We start from the raw sequence: 12,405 nt of genomic DNA, 5'->3' as shown, positions 1-12,405 counted from the left end.
GTTTGTGCGTGCGTTTTCAGTGTTAAACGACGTTTTTTCTTGCGTGTTCAATGTCAGCCTTAGATTTGTTTAGAAGACAAATGGATGGGCATGATTCATTATTTCCTCATGTCTTGTTTTTTCCTTTTTCAGGGAATTGCCACACTGCTCAGCAATAATCTCTGCATCTTCTTCTTCACATCACAATCACAGAAACATGCCCGTGAGAGTATTGGAGAACACCGCAGCACCTTCTTCTCAGGTTTCAGGTAATAATAACCATCATTTCTCATCTCATGCAATTTTCTCTCTCTTTTTTCTTTGGTAACAAGCTCTTTGTTTTTTTTTTTTTTATTATTATTGTTCGATTGTGTTGTGTTAGGTGCTAATTCGGGAAGGAGTTCGTGCCAATCTTGTAGTCTTCTAGGCGTTGGGCAGGTACTCATATTCCAGTGTTTTTGTTTTGTTAGACTTTCCCAATAGAGATTATGAAATTGGGGTTTCTTTGCTTAAGGGAACACGGAGCATCTAATGCTTCTTTAAGACAAATTGATAAAATGTATTCTTTTATAAAAATAAAATAAAATTGGTTGAAATAATAAATTTTGGGTGATGATCAAAGTGGTATTTTGAAATTAGAATTAGCAACCTGTACCGGTCTCTGATGATGGTGATTTGTATGGGTATCTAAGGCGTCATTCATTGGGCCAATGTGGTTCAGCACGAATTGAGTGTCAACGGAAACAGTAGATGTTTGTTTATACTTTATGCATGTTATGATTCCTTCTGTTGGAAGATTGATTTGTAGTCAGTACCACACTATGAAGCATGGACTCTAACATAGGACACGACATAGACACACTTTTACACGGTTAATGTCTAGAATATAGGACACGGAGACACTACATACATACACAAACAAAGATTCTAATTAAATGAAACATGAGTAACATAACAAAATATCTAAATTGATGGTATATTCATTTGTTTAAACCAACCTTTTATGTTTTTTCAAGTGTATTAGTTGTATAAAGGTATCGATTTAAGTGTTCATACCAACAAAAAGTAATTTTTGAATCAGACATCTAATAAGAAGTGTCAGACAAGTGTCAAGCAAGTGTCCAGGTTTGTCGTGTCGGAAACATGTCTGACTTGGCGACACTTCGAACAAGAGAGGTGTTCGTGCTTCATAGGTACCACATTCTTGTGTGAGCTTATGATTCTTTGCTTGACCTTATAAATTCATTTCAAGAAACTGAGCCTACTAGGGATATGTGAGAAAATGATGTGATAGAGTGGATTGGAGTGAAATGACTTTACATATTCATATAATGTCCATTTTCACTTTATCTTTGTATAACTACTTGACAAATGACACGTAGTGAGCAGGGATTTTCTTCTTTTTGCCTCCCTTATTTATGACCTTCTAAAGGCTTGAGAGATAGAGTATGTGATGTGTAGTCAATTTCTGATCAAGTATTAAAGATCTTAGAGAATAGTATTACAGATCAACTCTAATAGCCAGAAATCAGCATTTAAAGTGATTTCATTTCCATGTTGTTTAGAAACAAGCAATTAAATAAACAACCTACTTCGGTTTTCAAGCCTCAAAATTTGTTAATTAGCAAGGTTGTGAACTTGTGATATGCATTACAATGTAGGCTAGTTGATGGGGTAGGCTAGTTGATGATCTATGTCCTAAAGGATTCATCAAGGTTTTATAGTGGCTGTTGCCTGTTGGCTTCTGACTGCCTTATGTGATCGTCTTCTTTTATTTGGCCTTAGGATTGGCTTTGTAAAGTTTGGCTAAAAAGTGAAAAATATGGCATAGTTAGAGTTACGTCTTAAATTAGTGATGCACTACATATATATTTCATTTTATGATTCTAAATGCCAAGTATTTCAGTGTATAAGGGTACATTATGTCTTAGAACCATATGACAGATTTCTTTTTCTATGATAACTGCAAACTTAATTTGTTCTATTGGATATATATTGACTCAACAACAACAACAACAATAGTCAAGCCTTTTCCCACTAGTTGGGGTCAGCTAAATGGATCAAATGATGCCATAACGTTTTCTTGTAATTGTCTATAGACAAATTATTGATCTCTAAGTCCTTATTTGTTTCACCTATAGTTTTCTTGTTCTCTCTGCCTCTAGTTAATAGATGTTAAAGTGCAGCAAAGGCATCCGAAAGGTCCCCTTAAAAATCGGTTCATAAGGGGGTGACCTACCCAGCTATATAAGCACTTATCATGTTCGTTAATCACCCGATGTGGGACTTTCAACACGCCCCCTCGAGCCAGGGCTCGTCACCACAAAGCGAGGGCTAACAGCACTATCCACCACACCACCGGGCAGAACCTAGCTCTGATACCATGTTAAAGTGCAGCAAAGGCATCCGAAAGGTCCCCTTAAAAACCGATTCATAAGGGGGTGGCCTACCCAGCTATATAAGCACTTATCATGTTCGTTAACCACCCGATGCGGGACTTTCAACAATAGAAAACTAATAGATCATATTAGAACTCTGTTTAGATCATAGAAAAAGGAGAAAAGAAAGAAGATAAATGGAATGAGAAAATATTATTGAGGTTAATGAATCCTGAGTTACAACACTCTATTTATAGAGTTATGAAGTTAGTTGCAAATACGGTTAGGTAGTTAGGAAACAGTTAGTTAGTTGTGACAATTGTCAATAATTAACTTTACAAACTGACACAGTGTTCTAACTACTAAATTGAGTGCAGTTGAATACTGCACCTCTCTAAACAATACTCTAATACTCCCCCTCAAACTCAAGGTGGGTGAGACTTTAAGGGAGTCTCAAGCACATTGAGTTTGGCCCTCAGAAAAGTAAATCTGCTTGGAGAAAGTGGCTTTGTAAGAGCATTTGCCCACTGATCAAGGGCAGGAACATGGTGCACAATCATCTGCTTTGTTAGAAATTTCTCCCTAACAAAGAAAAGATCAATCTCCATATGCTTTGTCCTACATGCAGAACAGGATCGTGAGCAAGGGCAACAGCACTCTGATTATCGCAAAAAACAATAGGTGTACTGAAGGGAACTTGTAACTCATTCAACAGGGTCTGAATCCAGGATAACTCTGCAGCAGTGACTGCCAAGCTTCTATATTCTGCTTCTCTACTAGATCTTGCAACAACTTGCTGCTTGCATGACCATCGGGATATAAGATTTAGCCCCAAATATATAGCAACACCCGAGGTTGACCTTCTATCATCAACATAAGATGCCCAGTCAGCATCACAAAGAGCCCTAACAGAGTAAGGTCAACCCAATGCAGCAGCTCGAAGATGAAGCCCATGCAAAACTGTGCCTTTCAAATATCTTAATATTCTATTTTACTGCAGTCCAGTGAGATTCTAAAGGATTGGCCATAAACTGATAGACCTTGTTCACAGTGTAGCTTATCTCAGGTCTAGTAATAGTTAAGTATTGTAGGGCACCTACTATAACTGTATAAAGTTGGATCAGTGAAGAGGTCCGAACCAGCTTTAGTAAGCTTGCAGCTGGAAGCCATAGGAGAGGAGATTGGCTGAGCTTCTGGCATATTAGTCTTCTGCAGTAAATCCCTTATATACTTACTTTGAGTAAGAAGTAGAGACTTCTTGTCAAAAAGAGTTTTAACCTCAATTCCAAGGAAGTAGTCCAATTGACCAAGTTGTTTAAGAGAAAACTTGGAATGTAGCTGAGTAGTAAGATGCTGAATCAACTTAGATGAACTACCAGTAATGATGATACCATCTACATAGACTAGAAGATAAACAGTGTGAGAAGTAATCTTGTAAACAAATAATTTTGGGTAACACTTGCTTGCCACAAAGCCACTCTGAAGAAGAGTAGACTGTAGTCTTTCAAACCACTATCTGGGGATCTGCTTAAAGCCATACAAAGCTTTATTCAGCTTGCACACTAGAGAAGAATCAGACTGTTGAAAACCAAGAGGTTGAGACATGTAAACAGTCTCATTAAGCAAGCCATTCAGAAATGCATTATTCACATCTAATTGAGCAAGATCCCACTGATTTGTAATGGCTAAAGTCAGAATTAGTCTGATAGTGATTGGTTTTACAATTGGAGAAAATGTTTCAGAAAAGTCAAAACCTTGCACCTGATTGAAACCTTTGGCAACCAGTCGAGCCTTATATTTTATTGATTGAGCCATCTGCATTTTCCTTTACTCTAAACTGTCATTTACAACCAATGGCCTTCCTGTCAGAAGGAAGAGTGACTAGATCCCAAGTATGATTCTTGATCAAAGCCTCATATTCAAGTTTCATAGCTGACAGCCAGTTTGGATCAGTCAAGGCTTGTTTCACATTCTTTGGTTCACTGTGAGTCAAAAGAAGAGAGGGATTAACTCTAGGTAAATGAATACCTGACTTAGACCTAGGATGAGTATTTGGTGGTCTAGAAGAAGGAACAACAACACTATCAGCTACTGATTGTGAAGTCTGAGAAATCTCAGCAGAAGCTGACTGGGTAGACTGAAATATATCAGGATCTGACTGAACAGTGGGTTCAGCAAAGACATCAGTGTGATTAATAGGATGATTGTTTGGGGAGGACTGAGATCAAGAACTAGAGGAAGAAGAAGTAGGAGGATTATGTATGACAGGTATGGAAGGGAAATTAAGTGGAGTATGAAGAAGGTTCAGGTGTAGAAGAAACAGACTCAAACAAAGCTGAATATGGATATTTAGACTCATTAATTAGAACATCTTTAGACACAAATAATCTGCCACTTGGAGAAAAACACTTGTAACCCTTATGTGAGGTAGAATAGCCCAAGAAAGGACATTCATGAGACCTGAAGTCCAATTTATGAGTGTTATAGGGTCCAAGCAATGGAAAACAAGAACAACCAAAGGTTTTTAAAAACCTGTAATCAGGGAATTGCTTGAAGAGAAATTGAGAGAGAGAGGCTGTGGGTAATCTGTTTGAGGTAAACAGCAGTAAGAAAGGCAAAGTCCCACTTTATAGGTAAGGAAGCATGATGTAAAAGAGCAAGACCAAGTTCAACCACATGTCTATGTTTTCTTTCAACCACCCCATTTTGATGGTGAGTGTGGGGACAAATGATTATGTGATTAATGCCACAATCAACCAAAAAGGATGCTAATGGACGAAATCCCCCCCCCCCCCCCCCCGGCCAAAAAAAAAAAATCTGTTTGCAAACTTTTGATTTTGGTGTTAAATTGTAACTCAGCCATGGCTTTAAAGCTTTTCAATACAGAAAAAGTTTCAGCTTTGGTTTTAAGAAGAAAGATCCAAGTAAACCTGGGAAAGACATCAACAAAAGTAGTTCAGTATAGGTAACCATTGGTGGAAGGAACATGAGAAGGACCCCAAAGATCACTATATACTAATTCCAAAGGAAAGGAATAAACAGAATTAGAAGGGGAAGAGGGAAGTCTACGAGATTTTCCAGCAACACAAGCTGAACAAAATTCAAGAAAATTTTTATTAGTGGTGGAAATATTAGAATGTTTGAGAACAAGTTGTAAAACATGACTATTTGGATGATCAAGTCATGCTAAATACTATTGGACCTATTACGTGGATTTACAAGAGAATTGTCAATCTTATTACAAGTATCTAAAGGATAATTGACTTTAGAAGTGGCAGGATTAACAGAATAGACAGCACTAGACAAGCAGTATGAAGCAACACCAGCTGAAGATGAATGAAACTGGATGTTGGGAAAAATGTATAGACCATCAGGACCAACAGTACCTTGAAGTAACACTTCATTGGTAACCTGAGATTTGACAGCACAGTGATTAGCATGAAACTCAAAGAACACTGAATTATCTTTTGCAAATTTACTGACAGATATAAGGTTCTTTGTTATGGTGGGAACATGCGGGAGATGATTGAGAGATAAAGAGACAGAAGAATTATGAGGTGATATAAAAATGGAAGAACCAGAATAGTGAATTTTCAGACCTTGGCCATTTCCTATGAAAATCTGTTCTGGTCCTTCAAAGGGCTCTAGCTATTGAATATTCTGACTCACTAGTGACATGAAACGAGGCACCGGAATCAGGAATCCAGTTTGTAGAATTGGACTGAGGCTGTGCATTGGTTAGCATATCACTGGCACTAGGGTTTGCCTGATTGCTGGTATTTCCAGATTTGTAAGTATTGTTAGTCCAAACATTAGAGGGATGGGGATCACTAAAAGTCTGACCAGAATTGCCATTATGCTGAGTGTAATTACTCTGAGATGAGGTTTGTGGAGAATAATCAACACTCATAGAATCATGTAGTGTTAGGGCAGAATTTGGTTGATAATATTGATCATAGCGATAGCGACAAACACTGCAGTATGACCAAATTTAAAGCAGACTTGGCATTGGAAATAGGCAAATTGACCTGCACCAGTGTGACAATGGCCACCACTACCGCCGCTGCTGCCACCCCTATTATAGCTACCGCACGCAGAACCACCGCGAAAACCAGAAAAAACTTTCAGGATCCGATTGAGAACTTGACTTTTTTGGCAAAGTGTAATTTTAGGAATGCGAATTCGCTCTGTGTTGTGCATGAGTGTAATTAATCGTTGAAGTTATTCAGACAAGACTCATGAGCTAGAAGAAGTGCTTTAACTTGCGTGATTGGAACGGTTTCAAACTTACTCTAAATTATCTCGATTATCGGGTGATAATCTGGAGAAAGACCTTCAACAATTGAATCAATGTGCTCTTGAATCATTATAGGGCTTCCTACTGAAGCAAGAGCATCAGCAAGTGCCTTGATTTGTGTCAGGCTAATAACACCTGATCTTGCTTTTCCCATGCTTCGTAAGCTGGATTTTCACGTCCAACTTCTTGATCTTCTTCAGAGAGAAATCGAAGTGGAATCTGAGGATTAGCAACGAATCGTTAAGTTTGTGTGGTTTGATAGCAGGCTCAAATTGTTGACGACATAGAAGAAAGCTTGAATCATCAAGTTTATGTGATATGGAATTGGGAAAAAGAAGAAGCGGAAAGGAATGTGGTGCTGTTCGCAGCCATTGAAGATCTCACCAAGCTCTAGATACCATAATAGAAAACTAATAGATCACATTAGAACTCTGTTTAGATCATAGAAAAAGGAGAAAAGAAAGAAGATAAATGGAATGAGAAAATATTATGGAGGTTAATGAATCCTGAGTTACAACACTCTATTTATAGAGTTATGAAGTTAGATAGTTAGGAAACAGTTAGTTAGTTATGACAACTGTCAATAACTAACTTTACAAACTGACACAGTATGCCAACTACTAACTTGAGAGAGTGAGTTGAATACTGCACCTCTCTATACAATACTCTAATACAAGGAAATAGATTGCCCTCCATATGATCTGCTCTTCTTATCGAGGCTTCTTTAGGTCTTCTTCATGCATTCCCAAACCACCTAAGGCGAAATTCTACTAACTTTTCTGCAGTGGATGCTTCCCAATTTTTTTCCTAATGCATTCATTCTTAATTCTATCTTGTCTAGTACATCTACTCATTTAACACTTTCTCATCTGTTAGATTCAAGAGTTTGGGCACAAACTGGAAGGTTTTATAAAAAGAATTTTGCAATCAAACCAAAATTTAGAATCTATAGTACAGAATGCTAACACATGCCTCTTCCCTAACAAGGAGTCTCCTCCTTCAAACCACCTCCAATAATTTAATATGCACAATTTCCCAGAAATTTGTCATACATTCTATTTAAGAAACACACTTATAACTATTCTACAATTACTAAACACAGAATAACTGCCATACAAGTACAATGACTTTTTTACCAAACTAGTTATTTTCGTGAAACAATATACCAAAATAAGGGTTTTTCAAACTATTTACCTGTCAGGGATGAATTTTGCCATGTAGGATAATGGCGCTTTGTGTTCGTCCTTTGTCTTTTTGCAGGAGGCACTAGGCTGAGGTTTGACACCACTTAGGTGTCCTGTCAATGAAGGAGGCGCTAGGTAGAGACATGCTTTCTCGTTTGCGAAGGAGGCGTCACCCTTGCTGTTAGGGGTGTGCAAGGTGACCTGACCCAAAACCGCACAAATCGGAAAAAAAAATGCATTTCAAGTGGTTTGGGGCAGGTGTGGTGGGTCAAAGAAACGGGTTAGACCAATTAGACATGATCGGGTTTGGTAGTTATTTCTAGACCCATCGGAAACCAATCCGTCCCGAAGTGCTTTGGCTTACCATAAGTTAATTAGGCCCAACCCAAGAGCTTTTGGCCGCTGCAACTCTTTTTTTTTTTTTGCACAGCAAAAATAGATATTTTATTAATCTAAGAAAGTACCAGTGGTACTATAAGTACATATTGGCTGTAGGGATCTATCAGGTTCCATTAATTGCAAAACCAAGGAAGATACACCTAACAATTTTACATAGATTCATCATCTCCCTACCCCTTCTAGTTACTAAACTCTTCCTTTAAATTAGAGGACCATTGATTAAAATGTACTGCAAAATCCTTCTCCATGGATTTGACCCACGTCCAAATTAGGAGGACTGCGTCATCCAGCAGTTTGCTTCCATCAAAACTTGCATTTTGAAAAACTATTTTGTTTCTATGCTGCCATATTGTTCTTGTTAGAGTAATCCACCAGCATTTCCATCTTGTAGCCTTCTTTCCATGATCGTTCCCGATTCCATGCTGCAAATAGTGATCCCTTGGGTTTTGAGGCAGAGCTGTAATTAGATTAACCTAGGACAATGACTCCCACCATAGAGGGAGGATGTTGCTGCAGTTGAAGAATAGGTGAGTAGCCTCCTCCTCTTTATTTCTGCAGAAAGGGCACAGCGAATCGGTTAGCATCACCTGTCTCCTTCTGAGGTTTGTCTTTGTTGGCCGCTGCAACTCTGCTCACCCCGTGCATGCCGCCAGGGCTGCTTGGCTTCAAAGTTGTTCCAGACAGAGGAATGGAGACTTCTCCAGTTTGAGAAAGCGAGTCACAACCGACGTCGGAATCTTTCTGTTGAGAATCAGAAATATTTAATGTATAGATTCATTAGGATTTGATTTATAGGAAACATATCTGATTGAGGAAACTGAATATCCTCTCATTATCGGTATTTATTGTAATGACCACTATATAATAGAGCATCTGCTGTGTACTCTAACACACGGTTTCAATCTATTATCCCTCTTTATTTTCTCTTATTTTACACTTTCCATCCTTTATCGCCGCTGACATGCTCTCCCATGACCTCCCCGCCTCTGTCACCACTAATAAAGCCTCATTATTGTTGTCATTGTCGTCATCTCTGTGACTGCCACTGCTGTGGCCTTCGAAGGATCCGGCAATAGAGCCTCTGCTGGTGGAGCAGAGAGGTTAAAAGGGATCTGTAGGGCGCCGGATAGGAGTGATGCGGAAACAGAGGGAGGGTGTAGAGAGGGAAAAGGCAACAGGAAGTGGAAGAGGGTGGAGTTAAGAAGGAGAAAGTGATCGACATTGTTGTGTTGTGACTTTGTTTCTTCCCTTCTTTCCCTGCTTCGGAGAAACAAATGAAACACTTTCTGTTCTGTTGTGCTTGTGTGTTTCTTTAGTTTAGTTGTTGTTGGTGTCTGGTAAGTGTGTTTGGAGGGTCGAAAATTGTTTAATTTAGTATGTATGCCTTTATCTATGTGTACAGTTTGCTGGTTGTTGTCGTACCCACACTTCATAGTCATAGAGAACACAACTTCAACTTTCCACTGAATTAGATTTCACATCTTCTGTTTTTCGTCCAGTATATCTTACTATAAGTTCAGAGTCATGGCATATACTCAAGGTGTTTATGTTTACAGGCCTTTTCTGGCACCCAGAATGTCTCAAGTGTACAAAAGGATGAAGCATGGAGAGTAAATGTCCGTATACAAGGATGTGACCTTGAGCATGGGTATTTGTGTGGCACCATGGAAGCTCTTAATGTTCCTATGGCAGACACACCTGTAAGCAATTCCTTTTGGTTCATCTTTCTTAAAAGTGAAACAGAAAAGTGACCACTTTTCATCTTTTAGAAAATATGCATGTTTATAGTTTCTGTTCTAGTTTAATTTGAACAATTGGTTGTGTTAAACTGTTGATTACTGTTTTGTCACAAATTGAATCTGTCGATTTAGGACAGCATTAATCTGTAATACATTACTCTTATCAGAATAACCTATTTTTTTATTACTTACCTAACAAACAGTTTATATAAATGAATTAATGATGTCTGTTCAGCTTCCATTTGATGGCATACAGTATTTTTTGTTAAATACAAAGTAGTTAACTGGCCTTTGAATTCTTAGATTGTTGTTAACCTACAGTATGGTAGAACTTGTCTTGGGTTTTTTTACATGCTAATGATTTTATTAATTATTAATTTTCTTTGTTAAAGATCAATCTTCACATTTTATATTGCTGCTGTGACCAATATGATCCAGCCAAAAATTAGTTTCTATGCATTTATCCCTTATGTGGATAATGTATAGGATATTTTGTGTCTTATAGCATATTCACAAAGATTTAACTTCAATATTTTAAATCGAGACTAGAATACTATAGATAATATATTTATTATTTTTCTTCTTCAAAATACTCTTGAATGGTGTGTAACGTAGAGCAAATATATTTTAACTTCAGTTTTTGCCTTATATGCCCTGGTTGTCAATTCTTGAAGGTTTTTAGAAAGAAAGAAAAATCACCATGGCTTTCACTTTATCTTTTAATGATTTATATCAGGTAGTAACATTCTGGGAAGGGGAGATAGTTGATACAAAGAATTATACTTTCTTCACTGGCAAATGGGAGGCATCGTATGTTACTATGCAATCAACTCTTAAATCAAGAGGAGCTTAATTTCAATAACACTGATGATGTCCATGAATTAGTTTGGATACATACTCTGTTTTTATTAACCTTTTTTTCTGTTCCTTATGTTTTTCAGTCCCGAGGATGATATAAGGCACTGGTCTAAATTTCCATCTTTTTCTCCCTTATTGGTAACAATTTAAATTTTGGTGTCATGTGTAAGATTGCATCGCTTGTAGCGTTTCTAATGCTCTTTAACATTCTAGGGCCAAGTGGAGGCTGATGGTGGCAAGTCTTTGGACCTGAGCAACTATCCTTACATATTCATGGTAAATTAATTTTCACCAAGAGAAAATGATAATAAAAAACTTCGTACCCCATTGCCCAGAGGCTCTTCGCTATGCGAAGGTATGGGGGAGGGATATTGTGCGCAGCCTTACCCTTGCATATGCAAAGAGGCTGTTTCCGGATTCGAACCCATGACCAACAAGTCACCAAGGCACAACTTTACCGCTGCACCAGGGCTCGCCCTCACCAAGAGAAAATGATAATGTTGAAAAAAAAAGTATTTATCTGAAATGAGAACCTTTACAAATCGCACTTATTTCTTTGTTGCAGAGGTGGAAGGAGCAGTACTTTGTGAATGTTGGAACCGACTGTGGATTAACCATAGCCGGATTTTACTACATTTGTTTCTCTTGCAGCGATGGCTCTATCAGTGGATTCTATTATGATCCCAATAGCAGGTGCTCTCCTCTTATGTTTCCAATTGGTTTATTCACTTATTGTGGTCCATGTTTTTCAGCCTTGAACTTCAGCAAACTTATTAGTCTTATGCATGTGCTTATCAGATCATTTAGCATTTTTTATTGCCTCTCACTATTTTAATTATATCTTTTGAAAGTTTTTGACATGAAACATATGGACCCTTTGCAGCCCTTACCAGAAGCTTGAGTTGAAATCCACTAATGATGGAAGATCAGGTTTCAGTTTTTCATCATATCAGTTACAATAGATTGTGAGACATTAGTATGTCCAGATTCATCATCTAATTGTTAGTATTGTATATGAGCGGGGAACATGTGGAAAATTTGAGTTTATTGCTGTCAGAATCAAAGCAAGGAGAATAAGTTTGTTCCCTAGTACAAGCGCCCAATATATTTTATGTTTTGACCAGTGACCACTTACCAGTTTAGGGTTGATTTGATTACATGACTTAATGGTTTTTTGGAGTTTAAAACAATTATGCAAATATACAGAGCACGCAAAATGGACTTGACCTGGTGGGCTCGGCTGGCCAGCCTTCAAGTAGGGCCAGGATGGGCTCTCAAAAAGGTGGCCCAAATAGAAACTAGTCAAAATGGTTCAGCCCATTTAACCTGACGGGCCAATTGGCCTCGGGATAGGCTGACCCGAACAATTAAAAATAAAAGCAAATCGGTCTTGTATAAATATCTGCACATATTTTATGATATAGTTTCAAAATATTTTTAATTATTTTATTCACGTTTTCTGGAGGAGTGCATAAAACACACATGGAAATAATTGAGTAGTGCAAAAAAATATCAAATCTTGGGTTTCATCCATGATTATGCATGGTATTGCAAATAATTTACACATTAAA

At 37.9% G+C, this 12,405-nt stretch overlaps 1 protein-coding gene across 1 annotated transcript; it reads left to right on the top strand.

Moving 5' to 3' along the window:
* Positions 1 to 106: 106 nt before the first annotated feature.
* Positions 107 to 11,993, top strand: LOC114406185 (glucose-induced degradation protein 4 homolog). The gene is made up of 8 exons (XM_028368828.1): positions 107 to 248; positions 362 to 417; positions 9,794 to 9,937; positions 10,713 to 10,786; positions 10,918 to 10,972; positions 11,048 to 11,110; positions 11,400 to 11,527; positions 11,718 to 11,993. Exons 1-8 carry the CDS (start codon positions 197 to 199, stop codon positions 11,794 to 11,796), a joined length of 651 nt encoding a protein of 216 aa, XP_028224629.1. The 5' UTR covers positions 107 to 196; the 3' UTR covers positions 11,797 to 11,993.
* Positions 11,994 to 12,405: the final 412 nt, after the last annotated feature.

This window comes from Glycine soja, chromosome 3 (genome assembly GCF_004193775.1).
Source record: "Glycine soja cultivar W05 chromosome 3, ASM419377v2, whole genome shotgun sequence".
In the NCBI taxonomy this organism is placed as follows: Eukaryota; Viridiplantae; Streptophyta; class Magnoliopsida; order Fabales; family Fabaceae; genus Glycine; species Glycine soja.
This window is presented reverse-complemented; position numbering and strand designations above follow the sequence as displayed.

Coding starts and splice junctions, on each gene's coding strand:
- LOC114406185 (XM_028368828.1), top strand. CDS start 197: ATGCCCGTGAGAGTATTGGAGAACACCGCAGCACCTTCTTCTCAGGTT. Junction 10,973..11,047: donor CATCTTTTTCTCCCTTATTG/GTAACAATTTAA, acceptor TTAACATTCTAG/GGCCAAGTGGAGGCTGATGG. Junction 11,111..11,399: donor ACTATCCTTACATATTCATG/GTAAATTAATTT, acceptor TCTTTGTTGCAG/AGGTGGAAGGAGCAGTACTT.